The 20,711-nt window shown below is 47.1% G+C and overlaps 1 protein-coding gene across 1 annotated transcript in view; it reads left to right on the top strand.

Moving 5' to 3' along the window:
- Nucleotides 1-20,711, top strand: part of AMOTL1 (angiomotin like 1) — a 73,152-nt gene that overhangs the window by 41,368 nt on the left and 11,073 nt on the right. The window contains exons 6-9 of the mRNA XM_075140130.1: nucleotides 4,917-5,061; nucleotides 6,138-6,227; nucleotides 12,866-13,011; nucleotides 20,034-20,183. Coding sequence (XP_074996231.1) covers nucleotides 4,917-5,061; nucleotides 6,138-6,227; nucleotides 12,866-13,011; nucleotides 20,034-20,183 — 531 coding nt within the window. The remainder of the gene's footprint in view (nucleotides 1-4,916; nucleotides 5,062-6,137; nucleotides 6,228-12,865; nucleotides 13,012-20,033; nucleotides 20,184-20,711) is intronic.

Here is a 20,711-nt window from a genome sequence, read left to right as displayed (position 1 = left end):
TCTAAGAGCTGATGTTAGACACCCACCTTTGAACATATTGGTTCAAAACGCACCACCCCCTTATGTGAAAGAACCACTTGGTAAAGGTTTTGCTCAAAAACCCTTTTGCAAAGAGATTCTACACCCTCTTTTCTGTATGCAAGCTCTCCATTTTCAGTGGAGAAGGGCGATGTCTTGCACACTGCCTGGGGCGACAAGATGAAGAATCAAATCAAACAAAGTAGAAGTTGCTTAAAAATGAGAGCTCACTGAAGGCAATGCAGAGTCGCTCCCCAGATCTGCTGGCTTTGGGTCCCAAGGGCCCAGACCAAATGAGTTATTTAGGATTCTACACTGCTATTTCATTTACATATTCCCACCACTTATGCACAAATGGGCTTAGGCTGCAGGTCTTTTCTCTCTGAATTTAGGAGTCTAAATAGGAGCTCAATTTTTTCTGTGCTGTGTGGGATCAGGATATTCTTGGAGACACCCGTCACAGGAGAAGAGGCAGCTCTGAGAGACCATGTCCCAGCCTCAGCTTTGGGAAAAATCTGTGACAATCTGTTCAAACAGGTTAGAAAAAAGACCTGTTTTGTAGCTGCTGTCATCTTTTCAGCCTCCTCCTCTGCAACCAGATGAGTTGAGTTTATTCACAGAATTTCCTAAACTTAGTTGAGAAATTTTTGCAGCAACATTAACTCTTTGTGAAGACGTCTGCAAAGATTTTAACGCTGACTTCCCTGTGGCCTTCGTGGGCAAAGAGAAATATTCCAGCTATTAATTTTACAAAAGCTGCGTTGTTCAGTAAAAGGTATGTGAGTACGATGCCCTAAAAATACTCCGATTTCCTTTTACACTCTTGGAAGCGGCACTCTCTTTATCTTGGATGCCCCGCAAGTCGATTGCATCAGACACCAACAGAAAGGTATTCAAGCACGGGCTGAAGTCTCTCTTCAGTCAACAGAACATGGACTCGAGTGCCATTGATTTTGGGGGAATGTAAACGGAGTATTAAAGCGAAACACATGCTCAAGTGCATTCTTTCTTCAGGAAAATGTCCTGAACCAAAGCCTTAACATAGAGTATCCCTCCCATGCTGTTTTTTCTGTGTTTGAACACAAGGACAGGGCAGGTCCTCCTCTGTTCCCACAGTTTCAGCTGAACATCGCCTCTGAAAACATGACAGTGAGTTAAATTACATACTTTGGGTGTGAAAACTCTTCCCTCTCGTTGGAAGTGGAAGGGTCACGAGGAGTACTTCTTGTTTGTCTGTGAGTAACAATTTTATTCTAGGTAGGGCCACCCTCCCATCACTTTTATTCAATACAGAATAGGAGAAGAAATTAGAGAAAATCAGCTTGATGTTGAGGGTTCCCTGGGTGTTCGTATGAACAGATCAGCCCTGAGGGTTGTCAAATTCTTAGTCGTGTCTGAACAGACTTTTTGCAGAGAGGTACAAGGCAGTGATTAATCCCTGTGCTGTTTAACGAGTTGTCTGGTTTTCTTACTTAAAATGAGTTGGGGGGAGAAGAGGGGTTGTGCACATTTAATTTTGAGCTTTTTTTGCAAAAGCAAAGCAGTATTTTCTTTTTTTTTTTCTGTTGTTTTTTGTTTTGTTAGGCATTGTTACCTTGCTGAAGTTTAATTGCCAGGCTGGGCTGGCTCTTCCCCATGCCGTGTGTGTGGGTTGTTTGAGTGGGTCGGCTCTAGGAGCTACCAGGCAGAGAAGAGGCTGAACTGTTTTTTCCCCTCTGTAGAAGAAGGGGAAGGAAATCCCAGAGCTGCTGAGAAACGCCGACACAATTTATGGCTGTTCTTCTGCTCTCCTTTAATTTTGTTCAGTGCTGATGGAGGTTCTTTCTTTTCCTGCAGCAAGTCTTTGCCTCCAGGGCTGCAGGAGACTTGTGTGGTGATGTGTTTTGGGAAATAACGGCAGATAACGGGCAGAGCAGAGCCCTTGTAGTAGGCAGCAGTGTTGGGCAGGACTGTTGGGCTGTGGAAACCCCCTGCCGTGTTGGCAAATCTGCTTCGCTGCAGTAGGAGCTCTCTGGAGCAGGCATCTTCTCCTGCAGATAGTGGCTTACCCAGGAGAGGGGAGGCGCGGGAACCGGTGAGTGTCGGGGCACCCAACTGAGCATGTTTGGGATCATGTAGTTAAGGATTCAGGAAAGTGCTTTAAAAATTATTTTTGCTAAGCCAGACCTTCCTTTCAAGGAGAGAGAAGCTCAATCTGCTTAAATGGTCAAGGAGAGCAATGCGAGGTAGCTTGAATATAACCTCTAACTGCTTATTGGAAGAGAAAACTTTTGCTAGCGGAGGTCACACAGATTTAAAGAAAAAGCTGTAACAGAATCAAGTAGCTGAAACTATGCTGTTATCGGAGTAACTAATCTACATGTCATTTTTATTCTGGAAAATTCACATGAAACAGATTTTTGATTGTAGGTCATAGTCATAGAGTAAAATAGACTATTTCAGTTGGAAGGGACCTACAATGATCATTTAGTCCAACTCCTGACCAATCCAGGGCTGACCAAGTTAAAGCATGTTATTAAGGGCATTGCCCAAATGTCTCTTGAACACTGACAGGCTTGGGGCATCGACCACCTCTCTAGGAAGCCTGTTCCAGTGTTTGACCACCCTCTCGGTAAAGAAAGGCTTCCTAATGTCCAGGCTAAACTCCCCCTGGCGCAGCTTTGAACCATTCCCACGCGTCCTATCACTGGATCCCAGGGAGAAGAGCTCAGCACCTCCCTCTCCATGTCCCCTCCTCAGGAAGCTGTAGAGAGCAATGAGGTCACCCCTCAGCCTCCTTTTCTCCAAACTAGACAAACCCAGTGTCCTCAGCCGCTCCTCACAGGACATGCCTTCCAGCCCTTTCACCAGCGTTGTTGCCCTCCTCTGGATGCATTCAAGGACCTGAAGATCCTTCTTAAATTGTGGGGCCCAGAACTGCGCACAGTACTTGAGGTGATTTTCTCAAAAAAGTTCAGAGTTTTTGATGAGGCTTTGTACAAGCTTACATTGCCATGCATATGACGAAAAAAATAACTCACTGACTTTTTTTGAGCCACAGTAAGGTTCAGTCTGAATTTCAAACAGGTTTGGATTTATGCAGCGTTCCTCCGAGCGTACTGTCCTCGTGGTGGGAACACGCTTGATGTCTGGCCGTGCATCAGCATGATGGGGAAGAAGGATCTGCTTTTCTAAACGTGGTTAGGGAAAATGTAACGGGGCTTCCTGGAGTTCCTGCTTTAAAAAAACAAAACAGAAAGTCAGAATAAACTAAGTTTGTAGTTCGCCCAAGAAAGAGTGTCATAGCATGGGATACGGCCGGTTCAAGAGGTCATCCTCTTCTTCGAGCTGCGGAGAATTGTCAGCTGAGAACAAATCTACATATGGTACCTTTTAATGTCATGCATGTAGGGGAGCGGCTTGTATGTGTGTGAAATACTGGCGAGCTGTTAAATCACCACTGGTGTGAGACAGGTGATGTGATACCCAGCAAGGTGCTAATCCAAAGCTGCTGGTGTCACGGGGCCATGCTGTGGGCTTTGCACATTGCCATGTGTTTCAGCTTTTGTGCCTGAGCGAGCTGAAAGCAGAAATCGGGAAAGGTAACTGGGTTTCCCCATCATGGCTCTGCCGGGCTTTCCTCGGTGCGTGGTTCGGAGGTGCCATGTGCCCATGGGCCGTATCCAGACAGAGTTGCCCCAGCATCGCGGGAAGCACAGGTCCAGGCTGCTGGAGCCTGGCTACCCGTTCCTACGCAGACAGCAGGGTGACAGCTCCAGCGTCCCTGCAGTTTTTATTCTGCAAGTGCTGCAGCTGGCAAATTACACCTAAAGCTTAATGGGCCCTGGAGAGGGACGTACCTCCACAGCAAGTGGAGGTGGGCTCGCACCCTGGCTTCACAAATCACGAATCCATCCCACCCACAATTGAAGAGCCTAAAAAAGTGCCAGATTTAGAAAGGTATGTGGGAGGCTATATATATCTCGTGGTTTTCCAGCCTGTGCACATTATCAAGCTTTTCTCTACAAACACGAGAGCCAGGCATGCAGGAGCAGATTCCCGCATCGGTGTTGATCATTCCTGCAGCAATGATTTTAGCAAAGCTGTAACACTTAACACGACATTAGCTTATTAAAAGAGTAGGATGGGATTGATCTGAACTGCAAAACTCTGCCTGGGACTATCCTACTGTCAGTTTTTTGGGCTCAGGTCTTAAGATGCAAGTTTACTGCTAAGGGCTTCCTCTGCATGCCCTGCCTGCAGTTTGCCAGTTTTCAAGGAGATGAAGTTAAGAAGATTGAAAAGCCAAACCAATTGATTTGGTCTGTTACAGAGAATTTCTTCTCGTGTAGAGCAGTCTTCAGTCAAGAACGGAAGGGAATGAATCACAGTAATTTAAAACGGACATGAGGTCAGAGCTGAGCCTAAACCACTTCTGGTGGCACATAGAGCTCAGAGCTAAGTTTTGGATCAGGGATCTGGCAGAATAATAAATCTTGCCTCCTACAACCCTTTCTAGGAAAGAATACAGCCCACACAAATACACCGTTTCCTTCATTTCTCCTCTTGGATGGCATTAAAGCAGACACCTTGATCATAGACCGAAGGCAACTGAGCAGTTACATCAAGTCAAGCCCACCCCAAACTTTTTTGGGAGCTGCCAGCGGGGTGTCGTGTTGTGGCATAGCAAGCTGCCCCACGGGGCGTTTGCAGGAGTCCCCACTGCAGGAACCTCCAGCACCGCTGGGGACTTCACACCATCCTCTGCCGGGGAGATTGGTCGTTGTAGAGCTGGTGGCTGGTGTGACACTCGGCGTGAGCGTTGCCCTGACACCTGCACCCCATCAAAATATGCTGGGCAAATGCTGGGACGGGACATGTTCCTGCCGGGCTTTAACAGGAGCTCTCTCTCCTTTCAGTTTGAAATAGAGATTCAGAGGATTTCAGAAGCTTATGAGGGCTTGGTCAAGACCACCACTAAGAGGGAGTCTCTGGACAAAGCAATGAGAAACAAACTCGAAGGAGAAATTAGGAGACTTCATGACTTCAACAGGGATCTCCGTGGTACGTTACACTTGCTTGTGTGTTTTTTTTTTTTCCCCAGTTGACATGGTGTTTCACTTCTCACAAGCTCCAGAGTAGCAGGCTTTAGAGGAGTAGCTTCACACATGTTTTAGATAAACATCTTGAGAAATCAGGCCCTGCTCATTGGCATAAGACAAAACTGCTGTCACCCCCCTGGTGGCAAGGAAACCTTCTGGCAAAACATGACAGTCAGCTTCGGATGGTGCCTTTGCGTTTAGCACTTGCAAATATTGATTTGACAGCAAGGCCACCAGTCCCGAAGTCTCGTCCAGCTCTAATGAGCTGAAGAGCAAGTTGCAATATAGAGCACTGTTGTACAATCCATAAATCTCAAAGTTCAGTGCCTTCACGAACCAGTAGCAAGTATCAAAGGGTATCTCTTTTTTGTATTAAAAACATAAAATTGAAGGTATATCTTTTTGAGAAAGCAAATGGAGGATAAGTTGGGTAGCTATTACCTGTCCAGGTTCCTGATGGGGGTACTTTGGTACCTCCTTGTGCAGTGAGATGCCTTCTGCAAGCTGGCTCATGCTTTTTGCAATGGTGCAAGGAGGGTCACATGGTCTTTCTGGGGAAGGGAGGCACCTGAAGGCAGGACCTTCCCAGGGGAAGCTGTCCTTGGCTGCAGAAAACTGCTCTTTTCCCAGGGCATCCCCAAGGATTGGTGTCACTGGGCTGGGTGCTGCCTTCCCCCAGGGTGTCTCACTGCACCAGGGGCAGCACTCTGCTGTGGGAAGGCACCCATCCCCTTGCAAAGCTGAGTAATTCAGATTGCAAATGCCTTGTGCATTTTGGACAGTGCGAGAGATGAACTGCCGGGGCACGTCAGCCGTGAATGGCAGAGGCTTTTCCCCCAGTTTCTGTAAATCTGAACGACACAGCTTCATGGAAGAGGTCAAAGGCCTCATCTTTTATGTATGTGTCAGCCTCCATTTTAATGTCCTCCCTCAGAGAGTCTATTTATACTGCTCTGCTGGCATGCAACTTATTTTCTTGGTTGGCTTACAATTTTATATACATATATTTATACTTAAAGTATTTCCTGTTTTTTGCAGAACGACTGGAGACAGCCAATAGGCAGCTAGCCAGCAGAGACTTCGATGGGCATGAGGATAAGTCAACAGAGGGCCTTTATGTCACCCAGAGTGAGTACTGTGCTAATCTGTTTTGAAGGTGCATATATATATATGCACACATATGTATGTGCTGGAGTGGAGGTGAATACTTTGCTATTAATTGTTATTGTCCTTATGGCTTGATTTTACTCAGCTAATTCGTCACATACTCTTATTTAAGCTGCAGACTGGATTGCTTAGGCTGTTTTTTTTTCTCTCTGAGCACCAGAACCAGTGGGAGTTAATGGTAACACAACTTAGCTTATTTTTGATAAATATTTATCTGAAATTGTGAAGTGTTGCTTGCGGGGATCATCTCTGGAGGTGCATGCTTTTTAGAGGAGCCAGATTCTTCTCTTGGCTGGGATAAGCCCAGAGCAACTTCTGCTGACTTGTTGTCAGTGGCAGGGGTTGACTAACAGGAGGCAGAGCAGAGCTGGACCCTCCTTTTCACAAAGGATGGAAGAGACAAAGATTTTACAACTTCTACTGCTATGAAAAACATCCGTTCCTGTCAAGTTTTGGGCTCCCATAATGACGGAGCACAGTGCTGCAGCATTTCCCTGCCATGTGCTGATGGCTCCATGTGACCAGCCAAACCAAAACCCGAGCAGCTGGATGCTGCATGACAGCACGTGGCTTCTCATGTATCCTGAGCATCTTCAGCATGCTTCCAGAAGGGCTTGACCACCTGGGAGCTGTGCAGTACCTTGTGGGCTTAAAACCCATTGAAGCTAAATGCTGTGTTCTGTTTTATTTATTGCACGAAGAGCTACCTTGGAAGATGAGCTGCAATTGCAAATCCTTAGGTGCAGAACTGGGGCAGTGCGGTGTTTGATACCACTCAGCGTGCCTTGCCGCCAGCCCTGCAACGTCCACCAGCTGCTCCAGATGCAGGAGAGCCTTCTCCTACGTCCCACCAGCAGTGACGATGCCAGCACGGCAACTTCACTGATAATTGTGTATGCGTGCACAACCAGAAGAGAACCTAATGATCTTTTCCATGACCATATTAGCATTACCATATTAGCAGATATCACAGGGGCGTGTAGGTACTGATGCGAATCCAAGGGGATGATCTGTTAAGAAAATAGCATTGCTATGTAAGTCTTGTCATCCTTGGGAAGAGTTCAAACGGGGTAAGTTGCACAGTGCAAATTGCAGACTGAGGTCTGCTGTCTTCGTATAGAGACAGCCTGGCAGTGTTCCCATATGCTGGTAGCTGCAAGGGGGAGTTAAATCCCCAGGATGGACTGAATTTGAGTCATTTTCCAGTTCATAAACACGCTCTGTGCTTCTACTGATAAACATCTAGCAATAAAACTTTGCGCTGTGCACTCAGCATATTATTGCTATCAGTTCACAGCTTACGAACAAATATAGCTTTTTGTATCCTATCACATAAGACAGGCTGGATGCTTGGAGTGTCTCCTGGCTGGGCCAGAGAGCTAAATGTTACCAATGCGATGCAGAGTGCTTCCAAGAATAGAAAAATGGGCACATGTAAAGCAGGTCCTCTTCAGGCATGCTCTTTGGGCTGCTAGGGCACATGCAGTAATGACCTCGATATCAGCGTATCAGCCTAAAACACCCCTCTGAGAGCCCATAAAAGGTTTTGCTTGGAAATCCTCTGCGGCTGACTGCATTTGTATGCAGATGTTTGTGAGTCTTCCCCAGGGGCAGACCATGACTGGGGTTGCACCTCACTGCCAACCTGAGGGTTTTGCAAGCACGGTCTGCATCCTCCTCATGTCCTTTGATGGGGTGCTCAGGCAGAAAACTGAGAGGAGAAGGGGTGCAGCTTGTTTTAGCTGCCGTGTGTACACTTGTCTACTGAGACTGAAATAGTCATTTTTAGAAGAAGAGAAAAAATGGTGCTTACATGCACTCCCATCAGCTGTTGCAATTTTGTCGTGAAGCTCGTGTTTGCTTTTTTTCCTAAGGGTAGTAGCTTATTAAGTCAGATTAGTAAATGCAAATCTTAGTTTTCATTAGGAAAGCAAAAGCAGATTTCTAGTCCCTACATTTATGGAAAACAGCCTGAAAACATGACCCTTAACATCCCCAACCCAAGTTAGATAAAAAGACTCCAACATCAGCAGGTTCCTAAAAGTTATCATTTTTAAACCAGTCTCATGATAAGATGAAGAAGGAAAGAGAAAACTCCTGAGGTTTTTTTAACACTCGTCCTTGGTAATACTGCAAATGCAGAATTAATACTATGGTAAAACTCCAATAATAGGAAACAATCCCTGCAAAAGAAGTCTGGCAAGGCAGGACGTGCAGGGATCATTTCTCAGTTCCTCTCAGAGCTCTCCATTAGCCGTGCAACAGTGCAGAGGGGTCGTGCGCTCTGAGATGGAGATGACAAAAACTCTTATTTTTTGTAATAAAATAATGGGCAAAGCCGGGCTGCGTGCCTCAAAGTATTAAGTACTAGGCATTTGTGCCTAAGAAAAATGCTACTGTTGTATCGGGGGTAGGAGAGAACTCACAGCCTATTAGTTTCATAATAATTATGTGAAGTTTTGTCAGTTAAAAAGGTTCTTTTAAGGAAGGACATGAATACGATGAAAGCATATGAGCCCGTACAGGTGGGAGAAGAGCCAGCCAGGAGGAGGCTGAGAGATTCTATGGAAAGGGAGAGGCAGGAAGGCTGAGGATGGTTTCAAGGGCACAAGGCAGAGAGAAAACTTATGATACAGCATATCATGGGAAAAATTTGTTTTGGTGGAGTCTGAGAATTTTGTGTGTTTTTCTGGGATTTCTGGACTTACAGACACTCTGTCAAAGCAGGGGTTCCTCCAAGGGGCTGTTTTTTCAGGTGTCTGAGGCAGATGGAGGTCTGTCCCCATTCACGTGGCTCTGCACCCATTAGTGGGGATGCGTAGACAGTTTTGGCAGTGTGTTGGTAGAGCCTCATGCTTTGTGGGAGCATGCAGTGGATGTGCTGCATACGACTTGTGCATATATCTCTCTCCCAAATATCCCAGGCCAAGAAATATTCCCATCGAATGAATCCAGCCAAACAAAATGCTCACAGTAGATGTTTTTGAGAGTGGGGTTTTGGGCAGACTAAGAGCCATTTGGTATTAAGACACGAAATAATCAGGGCAGAGGCAGAAGTTTCAGGGGCAAGTGAAAGGGGGAGCTCCTTGCCCTCATTTCACAGCCGTGAGCTGCATGCAGGGTGGTGGGGAGCCGCTGCCCCCCTGCACCCAGAGCCAAGGGCACCTGCGCAGGGAGCAGCATCCTGAAGAAACGATGTCATATAGAAAAATGCGTCTGTTCTGCGTAACTTCCCCCTGCCTTCTGAAGGGAAGGGGAATGGGAAATCCGATTTCAGTTTTCAACACATGAAGATCAAATTCTCCCCTGACTTGTACTTCGTGACATGCAAATGGAAATGTCCTAGCTATAAATCAGACCATGCTTAAGCTGCCTGCGATACTTTGTAGGGTAAGAAAAGCCATCATGAGTTTCAATTGAGATTCAGTGACTTCCTCTGACAACAGAGCATGTAACCTTTCTGCATCCCTGCTTAGGTCAGTGACCACAAGTAACCATGTACCGAACCTTTTATTAAGTATGTTACAGTTTGTCATAATTATTAATGCCACTGCAGAATCCCTGTTAATCACCACATGAGAAAATGGACTCAGGGACCTCGAGCACGACCTCCTGCAGCTCCTCAGTCCTTTCTTGGGGCTGGCGTGGTCCAAACTCCAGAGAGCTGTTGGGAATGTGCCATTTGTGAGCAAAACTGCAGGAGGAGAAGTTTGCAATGAGCTGTGTTGGCATTTGGCTGGGACACAGAGGTTAATGCAGCCGCTCCTCATGAAGCGTACTATGTGGACCTGTGTTATCTTGGTCTGTAGTGTTTAGTTATGAGTGGCTTTGAGGGCACACATTGAACTGATATAGGTAAATGGTACGTTAAAAACGTATTTCTTATTTTTCTTTCAAGACTGATCAGATCAGAGCCTTCTGTTAAGCACGAGGTCTGTGTGAAAAGCTGGGGGTCACATCTGAGTATAGTGAAGAGGTGGCAGAGACTGAGTGTATCTTTCTGTCTAATGTTTCTGCTTCAAAATAGGGTCAAGACTTGTCTGCTCTTGGTGTACCTACCCAGCTTGAAAACTCAAAAAGCCTGTTTGCAAAGCACCGAAGCAGGCTTTTGGCTTTATCTCCTTTCTTCCACCTAGCCACAGTATCGGTGTAATGTCCTCAGTGTGTTGAGGTACAACAGTCAGAGGCAGTGGTGGAAAGCTGTGAGATTACAACTGTAAACTACAGCAGAGAAGCCTTTTGGTGACCCACCTTGTAATGGGATGTAGCAGTGACCCACCAGAAAATAGAAATAGTTATTAGCTGGAGTCTGTTAGGTAAAAAGCACATGCCTGGGCAGAAGGTACATGCAAGTGTAGCACAGTAAAACAGTATTTTTAGACTTGAAGGATACCTGTATGTACTTGAAGAGAATTTAAGGTATGTTCAACAAAGACCTTCTTTAGTAAAAACTAATGCAATATAGGAAAGTACTTATAAAATGTGCCTCCAGCATTCTGCAGGGAGAAACTGGCATGGAGAAGTGTTGAGGGCTGTTAAGTAAATCTTTCTTGTCAGCTTTCTAGTGGTTCAGTGGTCATTTTGTGTACAGCATAATCTTGTCCTCCTTTTAGGGGGGGATAGAAAACGTAGTGCAGCAGAGCAAGCTGAGTGCTTCGAGTTCCTCAGACGAAAGTTGAAAGTGAAGGTCTCAAGTCCTGTTTTCCTATGTGCTCTCCTCCTATAATATGGGTTTCAAAGCTGGAGTGCAGCAAGTGTGGTCCCAGCATGAGACGGTGGAGTGCTACAGGGCTGAAATAGCATTCGTCTTCCAGCTTCTTCACCCTCTAATGAAATTATTGCTTGATAATTTGCCCAGATTTATACTTCTGTACAATAGATATTAATGTTCCTTCTGGTGAATCTGATTGAAGTAAATGTCTTTGTGTTGAAGGAAGAGACCTGCATGTCCAATATAAAATTTCTTGCTGACGTGGGAAGATTAAGACCACGTCATACCAAGATGGCTTGTGGTGGCAGTCGGTGGCGCGATGTGCCCAGCACTCGCTGGGCTTTGCTCATGGGTTTTGTAGAGGCCAATGTGCCAGTGTTGCTGCTAAGGGAATGTTTTTGTGAGGTGCTGAATTCCTCCTTTTAGGGTAAATGGGAAGACGGCCAGGTGGGTTTGGGCTCACCTTGGCCACTCACGCCTTGTTCCACATGGCTCAGCTTGTACACATCTCACCTGGCTGCAGGCACCTACCGGTAGTGTGTAAATGAAACCTGTTCTCATCCCGCCTGTAATTAAGGAAGAATAAGGACCTTCTGGGGGCAGTTCAGGTCTGAAATGGGCTGGCTTTGGCCATGTGAATTTTCCTGACCCTCCTCAGGGGGAGGTGGATGATGGTGGGGCTTCCAGCTTGAGTGGTCATGCTTGGGTGGGATGGGCTGGATATTAGGGGCAGATTTTCCATGTTTCGATGGTTTTGGAGCAACTTTTCACTTCAGTTAAAAAATAATAAATTCCGTAATGCTGTGTTTAAAAAGTAAAAAATCAAAACAGTGTTTAATTGATGCCAAATTAATTTTTGGAGGAAATTTTCCTTCCTGGAGGCTTGCCAAGTGCTCTATTTTTGTTGTCATTCAGAACGAAGGCCAGATTTTGAAATCCCAGATTTCACTGAATGAAACCTCCATCCCCTGCTCCCTCCAATCATTAACTGTTCGCAGTCTGATTTCGGGGATCCAGTGATTGGCCCTTGATGCTCTTGTTCCCTGAAATGGCTTCTCAGCACTGTCAGGGCAGAGGTGGATGGAGCCGAGCCTTTCCCCAGGCAGCTTGCCAACGAAGTCAGTGGTGGGCCTGCAATTTGTTACCAAAGAAAAAAATGTGAGCAAAGCTGACTGAATTTAAGCAGGTTTTTTTTTAACGTCATTTTAAATCTTATCCAAAAAAAGGGTGATTTTTCAGCACAGAGGTTATCTACATAGTCTCGCTCCTGGTGCTTTAAGGCGCTTAATAAGGGAGAAGCACCGATCGCTGGACCCTTAGAGGAGGACTGGAAAGTCACCCAGAGCCCCCACAGGGTTGTAATGCCTCCCGCAGCCCCCCTTTCTCTGTATGGCCAGAGGAAGCCTGTTAGATGCCTCCTATCATATTCTTCCTTATTGCTTTCCCCTCTTTCTGTTTTCAAGCTGTCCAGCACAGACCTGTGTTTATTATTTGGCTTCTTCACATGTTCTTCAGGGCCTGGATGTTGCGTGGAAAAGGAATAGCTGGCGCGAGGCAAAATTTTGCTGGGGAACGTGCTAGTAGTTCAGCAGAATGGACAATTATGAGGCAGTGCTCAGCTCCACAAGCTCTGCTAGTGCAGATGCAGCCCAGGCTGCAACTCGTTTCTGCTGCTGGCGCTCGCGTAAGGCTGGGCATTGAGGGGCTGAGCATTGGCAGTAGAAACTCTTTGCCTGCTGTGTCTCAGCACCGTGTTGTAATGGCCCCACTCGCTGCGGCTTCACATAATTTTTGCTTTTCTAGGGATGTGGCAGCTTACCTCTGGCATGTGGCCCAGGGCCTGTGAGCTGTCTTCCTGGAGCAGCTCTTGTTCTTGTCTTTCTTCCAGACAAAGAGCACTTGAAGGAGAAGGAGAAGTTGGAGATGGAGCTGGCAGCTGTGCGCTCTGCCAACGAGGACCAGCGGAGGCACATCGAAATCCTCGACCAGGCCCTAAACAATGCACAAGCCAAGGTCATCAAACTGGAAGAGGAGGTGAGGCATGGGCAACATTTCTCTACTCTGAAGGTAGCAGTGGCTCATGGTTAGGGCTTTCTTCATCCAAACCCTGAATCTCTTCTAGCCATGGTGTGGCAGGTCTTCCTGCTCCCCTTGCACTGGCCCTCTTATAGAGAAAATACGTAGTTATACAGTACTGAGCCAAACTAGCAAGCAAAGGAGACCACAACCATAGATGTTTTCAGAGCAGAGCCTTCAACATGTAACCAGGAGCAACACCAAACTCAGCTAGCTGGTGGCTGAGGTAATGGTAGGACTTAACAGAAACATCAAATAAAAAGCTGACTACTCACTGACTTGGGAGTGTGACACAAATGTGACGTTGGTGCATTCCATTTCTCCCCAAAGAATACCAGGAGGCTTTTGAGATGTGCACAGCAGCACAGCAGTGCAGGGCTTTGTAATTTCATATCTGAACAGTGGTCTTAAAAGAACTGGCTGATCTGGCTGTAGGCAAACCTTCCAGGATTTAGAGCTACAAAGAACTACAGGTTTTATGTGAGAGCTGGAAAAAAATGATCATACCATGAGATCCAAGAAGTGCCATCTGTGCAAAACCGCCAAGAGGTCTTTAAGGCTTCTATAAGGCTGGTAGTGAAAGTAGGTATTCAGACGGGAAGAGAAATCCCAGGAACAGAGGACTCTTCAAACTGACAGACAAGTACGGAACAACATCTAGTAGCTGGAAGCTGGAGTTGCACAAATGTGGCACTGGTGAGGCCGCACCTCGCATACTGTGTTCAGTTTTGGGCCCCTCACTACAGGAAGGACATTGAGGTGCTGGAGCGTGTCCAGAGAAGGGCAATGAAGCTGGTGAAGGACCTGGAGCACAAGTCTTATGAGGAGCGGCTGAGGGAACTGGGGTTGTTTAGCCTGGAGAAGAGGAGGCTGAGGGGAGGCCTCATCGCGCTCTACAACTACCTGAAAGGAGGTTGTAGTGAGGTGGGGGTCGGTCTCTTCTCCCAAGTAACAAGTGATAGGACGAGAGGAAATGGTCTCAAGGTGCACCAAGGGAGGTTTAGATTGGATATTAGGAAAAATTTCTTCACCAAAAGGATTATCAAGCATTGGAACAGGCTGCGCAGGGAAGTGGTTGAGTCACCATCCTTGGAGGTATTTAGAAGATGTGTAGATGTGGTGCTTAGGGACATGGTTTAGTGGTGGACTTGGCAGTCCTAGGTCAATGGTTGGACTCGATGATCTTAAAGGTCTTTTCCAACCTAAAGGATGCTCTGATTCTATGAAATTCAAAGTGGAAATAATGCTCAGTTTTAACTATAACGAAGAGTGATGTCACTTCTCCATTATTGGAGGTCCCTGAATCTCAATTTATTTTGTCCCTTAAGGCCTTCAACCAAAAGGTGTGGATTTAATAACTAACCAAAACTCTATGCACTCTGGCAGATCAGGCAAGACTGTCAAAACAGGACTTTTTGGCCCTAAAATCTCTAGCCCCGTGACCAACAAAGCGCAAGGATGTTTTATGGGGAATAAAATAAACATAATCTTTACTATCTGAGCGGGCAGGCCGTTGGTGAGGGGAAGGATGCTCACCTAGCAGGCTTGGGTAGAGATTTGTGCTCTGGCACAGGCTGCTGGCATGAGTTTGGGCAGGTCTGTTCCCCTTCGGTGCTGCATTTCCTACGTGCAGCCTCCCCAGGGCTGGCCTGGGGGGAATCCATGGGAGCCCGCTGGGTGCACGGATGCAAGGGGTCTTGTGAGGAGCAGGGAAGGTCTCTTCTCAAATACCTGCAAGTAACTTAAGTGCAGTTCATTGTCTTGGAAGATGAAGGGTGAATTGACTTCAGTGATATTTGAATGTTTTTTATCAGGGTATCCAGCCTGACAGACCCCCCGTTAGGCTAACTAATGGTTACTTGGAGTCTGGAAGACTTCAGGTGCTATATGTAGGCGCTGAAGGCATTGCTGGTTTGTTCCTGACCATTAGACCATTCTGACTTCCTATTTAGGAACATCTTGAAAACTCCATTGCCTCCAGTGGGTACACTTAGCAGCAAGAAGAGGATCGCATTAAGTTTAACTGCTCTTTTGTTAGTTAGACTAAAGCCTGCTCACTGTCCCAGTGTATTTGGGGCAGTCCCTCTGGGGTAGCTGCAGGAGCTAGCGTACCTTTAATCTGTACATAATTCACTTGACACTGTTTGCCTTAAAGGCAACCAGAGGTTTTCTATTTGCATTTCATTACAAAGTGGCTGAATAAAGGAACGGTTTTAGGTGGCAACACCTGCTCCTGCAGTTGCGGCATCACGCAGGGGATGGGAAAAAATACGTTTAGCTCCTGGCTGCTCCACAGACTGTCAGTGTGGTGTTGGCAGGTAACATTGACTTGCTGAATACACACCAGTGAAGGCAACAGAAGCATAAATGCCGATTTCCAGGCAGGTGGTATAAGAAGCTACCCTGCGCCTGCTGGGTTGTAGTAAATATGTTTGCGGCCTTAGGGCTCTGTCTCTAAGAGCTTTGCAGTTGCCGGTTCGTCATCTAGGCATCCAACAGAAGTATGCCTCTGCTGGGGATCGGAGCTAGGATCCTGCATGGTGGACTGGTGGAGCTGAGAAGAGGGCAGATGTTGCCCTCTAGAGAGCTGCTAATCTCCTGCCCGGGACATGGTAGATGTGGTAACCTCCTACCTAGGGCATGATAGATGTTATGGAGGTGGTAACCTCCTGCCTAGGGCTTGATAGATGTTACAGAGGTGGTAACCTCCTGCCTAGCGCATGGTAGATGTTACGGGGGTGGTAACCACCTGCCCAGCATATGGTAGATACTATAGAGGTGGTAACCTCCTGATCAGGGCATGGTAAATGTTACACAGGTGGTAACCTCTTACATAGGGCATGGTAGATCTCAGGGGTGACAACATATGAGGGTGATGCAGCGGTATTTGCCAGATTTGTCTGTCAGAGCCCTCAGCCAGAGCAAACCCACATTGATCTGGTAGTGCTGCTTTTCTCGTTCTAGGGGGAGTTCAAATGAATTTTATCCCAGCTGCTGTGTTTTAATTGTTCAGGGCAGTGTCATGCAGCTTGGGTGAAGTGCAGTTGGTCTGTGGCTGCCAGCGTGTGCCCAAGCTCTTGTGCTCCTTTTCCCTTGCTTTTGGCCTGTTTCATCACTAAATCAGAGCACCTTTTCAACAGTCTCCAGTGTTTCTGGAGCTCAGTCTGACATATATGCAGCAGATATTGTTGAAGTTTTGAACCTTCATCTTAAACCAGGGATTTTTAGTATAATTTGGAATATATTGAAGGAAACACAAAATCACTCAAATGAAAATTACTGTTGTTATTACAGAGCTCTGTAAATCCATGCAGATTTCTTCTACCACCAGAATGTAATTAAGTTTAAAAGCTTTTTAAATCAAGGCTTGAGAAATAAGCAGTAGCTACTAAGTTGAATTAACATAAGATAGCGTACTATGTAAATCTACATTATCCTGAGTGCCTGCTAGTAGAAGGATTTAATTCAAAAATATGTAGATGGTATTATCACCACTTGTCATTTAGGAGACTGCTGCTGGAATCGTGTGTCTGGTCCATGCTTTGGATAGAAGACTGAATAATTGGAGAGGGTTCAGAAAACAGCTGTAGAATTTATTTGGCCCAGAAGCTGTTCTTTGCTGTGAACAATTAAAGTGAAGAGGTGGCTGAGCTCCAGTCCATGCACATGAGCATGAAGAAGGGATTGCTGTCAGCCAGATTAAATGTTGCTCTTTAACGTAAGAAGAAATAATAAGATGCAGTGTTTGGGGGCTGAAGCTGAGCAAATTGGGCCGGGAATAAAGAGTTAGAGTAATTAACACTGAAATAACTTACTTAGGCTGATAGTGGATTCTCCATCTCTTACAGTCTTTAACTCAAATCTCATATCTATAGAATAGATATTCTATAGCTCAAACTGGAGTTGTGTTTCTAGTGCAGATATTTTTCCAAGACCCACTCATCTTTACTCAGATTTATCTGCTTGGATCATCCCCTTTTAGCCTTAGCTCTTCTTCATCTTTATTTTCCTAATCCCTGGGACAAGGGCAGTGTTCAGGCAAGTTTGCTGATGTTCTGAGTATGTGAATTGTTTCATTAAATGCTTCTTGCTCTAGTAGATCATAATTTGGAAACAGAACAAGAAGTAATTTGCTTAAATTGCATAAGAGAAAGCCAGATTAGGCATTAGGGTAAAAGTTTTCTGGCAGTATAGGAAAATAAGCTGTCAAGTAGTTTGCAGGGGGAGGTTGTGGAGTCCCTACCCCTGCAGGGTTTTGTAAACAGATTATACAAACATGCGCCAGGTTTTAGGTAGAGTTGATCCTACCTTGCAGCAGGAGGGTGGACTGGTAACTCTTCAGGTGCCATCCAGCTTTTTTTTCTTTGAATCTGTGTGTCTGTGAGGTAGTGGAGCTTTGTATCATGTATTTCTGATTGCAGTCCCCCTCCCTTACGGATGCATACTGCACTGACAGAAAAGTCAGAATTGGCTCAAGAACCTCCCTATAAATTTATGAACGTGAGAACTGTCTTGTTGCATATCTCCAACAAAATAGTTTTCTAAGGCAGTGGACACGTGTGCATCACCTCACCCACATGGGCAGAGGTGCACTCATGCACAAACGTGTGAACCCTGGGGCTTAGAGGGCTGCTGCAAAGCCAAATTCTGGCTGCTGTGGTACAGATGGGCTCTCCAGCATCCAGCAGGGTGCAGGGGAGCAAGTGCCAAGCAGGGAGCACCCTTCCCCTCTCCGGTCCACGCTGGCGCAGCTGGGAGGTGGCACAGGCACCTTCCTACTGCCGAAATAACACATTCAACAAGAAGCCACCGCTGTGTCTGTCTTGCCAAGTCGTGAGCTCCTGAGGAATGCAATCTTTGTGCTGCTGCCAGAGACTAGTGGGGATTATAATCTCATTAATTTTCATGGAAAGCCCTGGGAGCCGTAAGCATTAGCCTGGATTACAGCAGGGCTAGGGAGGTCATGCTGCCAGTCGTCAGCGCTGGCTGGGGAGGTTTGTTTAGGCCACGTTTTGCTTTTGCTGTGAACAAGCCCGTATTTCACTTCACCTATGACATGGATGGATTTAGGGTGGCAGAAGAGGAATTTCAAGAAAAAATGATTTTATTATCATTGTAATCAGTGGGAGGGGACCTAGATGAATCCAGCATCACACAAGTAAAAAAAAAAAACTTCTTTGCAGCATGGGAGTCCTGGGCTAAGCAGAGGACTCTGGGTGAAGAGGAGCCCCACAGAGCCAGGGAGACCCAGTGCTGGTGTTTATTTGCTCCACATGCCCAGGAACAAGGCAGCAAACTTCTCACTACATCCCCTATATATTTAGACACAGATATTTTGTGGCCATAGCTCCTATATCATAACCCACATCATTGCAGTTAATTTCAATAGTGATTTAAGTATTTAAAAAAGAGGTAGGCACTAGGATATTGTTTTGGCCCTGGCCTTGCTAGCTCACAGCACCTCTACAGCCTTTCTTATTTGTCTAGTTCCCCAGTGTCAACTGGGGTTAATGTATTTTTCTGCCTCCTGTTTTGCTTCTGAAAAACTTCAGGTCTCAAGCAGGTGTACAAATAAATGAGGGAGAACAGAAGTCCTAAAGAGGATCTTGGTGATCATGGCAATGACCTCAAGCATCCCCTATTAACCCCCAAGCTGCAGATGGGGTCTGACCGAGGCTTGGCAAAGTCTGTGTCATCCAGCATTCAGACCGATTCACCCTCCCTTTCTGAGTCAGGGAGTTAAGTCGAGGGTGTTTCAGGGTCTTTTGAGTTCATCGAGGTCTTTTGGGGTTCGCAGCTTCAGTTTGTGTGCGCTGTTGCTTTCTCTACTACAAGGCAGATATCTTTAGAAAGGGAAATTTATTCATGCTCATGAAGAGAAAATTCATAACAAAAGGTTGGGGGAGAAGAGGGGAACTGGGTTTCCCAAGGTTGGGACTGCAGCCCCTGGGGAGAGCAGGCAGACCCCACTGCCACAGCCCCATGAGTGAGTTTTCGGGTCAGCATCCACGCTCCCCGGAGATGAGGAATGCTCGCAGACACCCAGGTGTGCCTAGCCCCCCGTGAACTCGCCCCTTCTCGGTGCCAGATTTTGGCTGGGGTCTGGTTTCAGCACGGGCTTTGATGCCCATACCAGTGCCCGGCACAGCTGATGCCCAGCATGTCCAGCGTCTGCAGCCTCCTCTCCCCAAGGGCTTTCAAGTGTGCCAGCTCCTGCCATGAGCCCAAGTCGCGATACCCTGTGGTGTCACTGAGTGCCTAGTGGCATGGTAGGAGGCCAGAAGAAGTGGGGATAGCCACTAAGCACCCTGAACATCTGCAGTCCACTTGCAAATTCCTTTTGGGGTATGCTGCTTGAGCAATCTCTGGCCGTAAAACCCTGTATTGCAAAATCCTTGTTTAGCCCTTCAGTAATTGCATTATATACATAAGGAGGGCCCGCCTTTAGCTGCCAGCACATCTGTACATTGGCATGGCCAAGCCCGTGAGCAGGATAGAGCAGGTGGAGCACTTCTGGCTGCTGGGACTCCGCTTGTTCCACCTGCATTGCACAGATACGCAGAGTTGAAAAAAAGAGACTCTGTTTGGGTGCAGACAATGTGCCAAGTGTCGCCAGTAGATGAAATCCACTGGGATTCCTCTTAGCTGAGGCCAGCCTGTGTGCTTGCCCAAAGAGTATCCACTGACATGACGGCTCTTGCTCAGAAATGGCCAGGGGGTTTCATGGGTACCGGATCCCCAGTGGGTGGAAGATTGGGGCAGCATTCCCTCCAAAAGGGGTAGAGCTGCCCCAGCGGTGCCCGCTGTGCCCTTTCCCTGCCCATCAAAGGGGCACCATCCTTCTCCTGGAGAAACTCTGCAAAGCAAGTGGCCAAAGCCATGCTTGCACCCAGTGCACACTTACAAGTGCACAGGGGTCTTGGTGGCCCAGGGTGGGTGTGCGGTGCCCCCCGGTGCTGCTGACACCCTGTCCCCCGCAGCTGCGCAGGAAGCAGGCCTACGTGGAGAAGGTGGAGAAGCTGCAGCAGGCGCTGACGCAGCTGCAGGCAGCCTGCGAGAAGAGGGAGCAGATGGAGCGGCGGCTGCGCACGCGCCTGGAGCGGGAGCTGGACTCGCTGCGGATGCAGCAGGTAGGACGGAGCGGTCTATGCGGGACCCCAGCACAGGGTCTTGGGTGTTGCTTTTAAAGAAGGACGGTCGCTTGCAGCCCTACCAGGTGCTTGTGGGTTCAGGTCGTTGGGCTTTCCACCTAAGCCTTTCCTTTGGATGGGGTTGTGGATGCCCCATCGTTGGAAGTGTTCAAGGTCAGGTTGGACAGGGGTTTGAGCCACCTGATGTAGTGAAAGATGTCCCTGCCCATGACAGGGGGGTTGGACTTAGATGATCTTTGAAGGTCGCTTCCAACCTAAACCACTCTATGATTCTAACTCCTGATTTTCAGCAGAGGATGGGGGAGCTCCACAGTGGGGCTGCTGGATGCGGCTGAGCCCTGCCTGCTGCAGGGCTGGAAGGTCCTGGCTCCTCTGCTCAAGGGCAGGCAGGGCTCTGCCCCTACGTGTCCCCCCACACCTGCCAGGGGAGAATGTTCTTCCAGCAATCACAGATTGTGCAAGATCAGCTCCACACCAAAGGAGGAGAGGAAAGGTGCAGTACACGTG

The sequence above is a fragment of the Calonectris borealis genome, chromosome 1 (assembly GCF_964195595.1).
Source record: "Calonectris borealis chromosome 1, bCalBor7.hap1.2, whole genome shotgun sequence".
Classification (NCBI taxonomy): Eukaryota; Metazoa; Chordata; class Aves; order Procellariiformes; family Procellariidae; genus Calonectris; species Calonectris borealis.
Note: the sequence above shows the minus strand (reverse complement) of the source record. Positions and strands in the feature narration are given on the sequence as shown.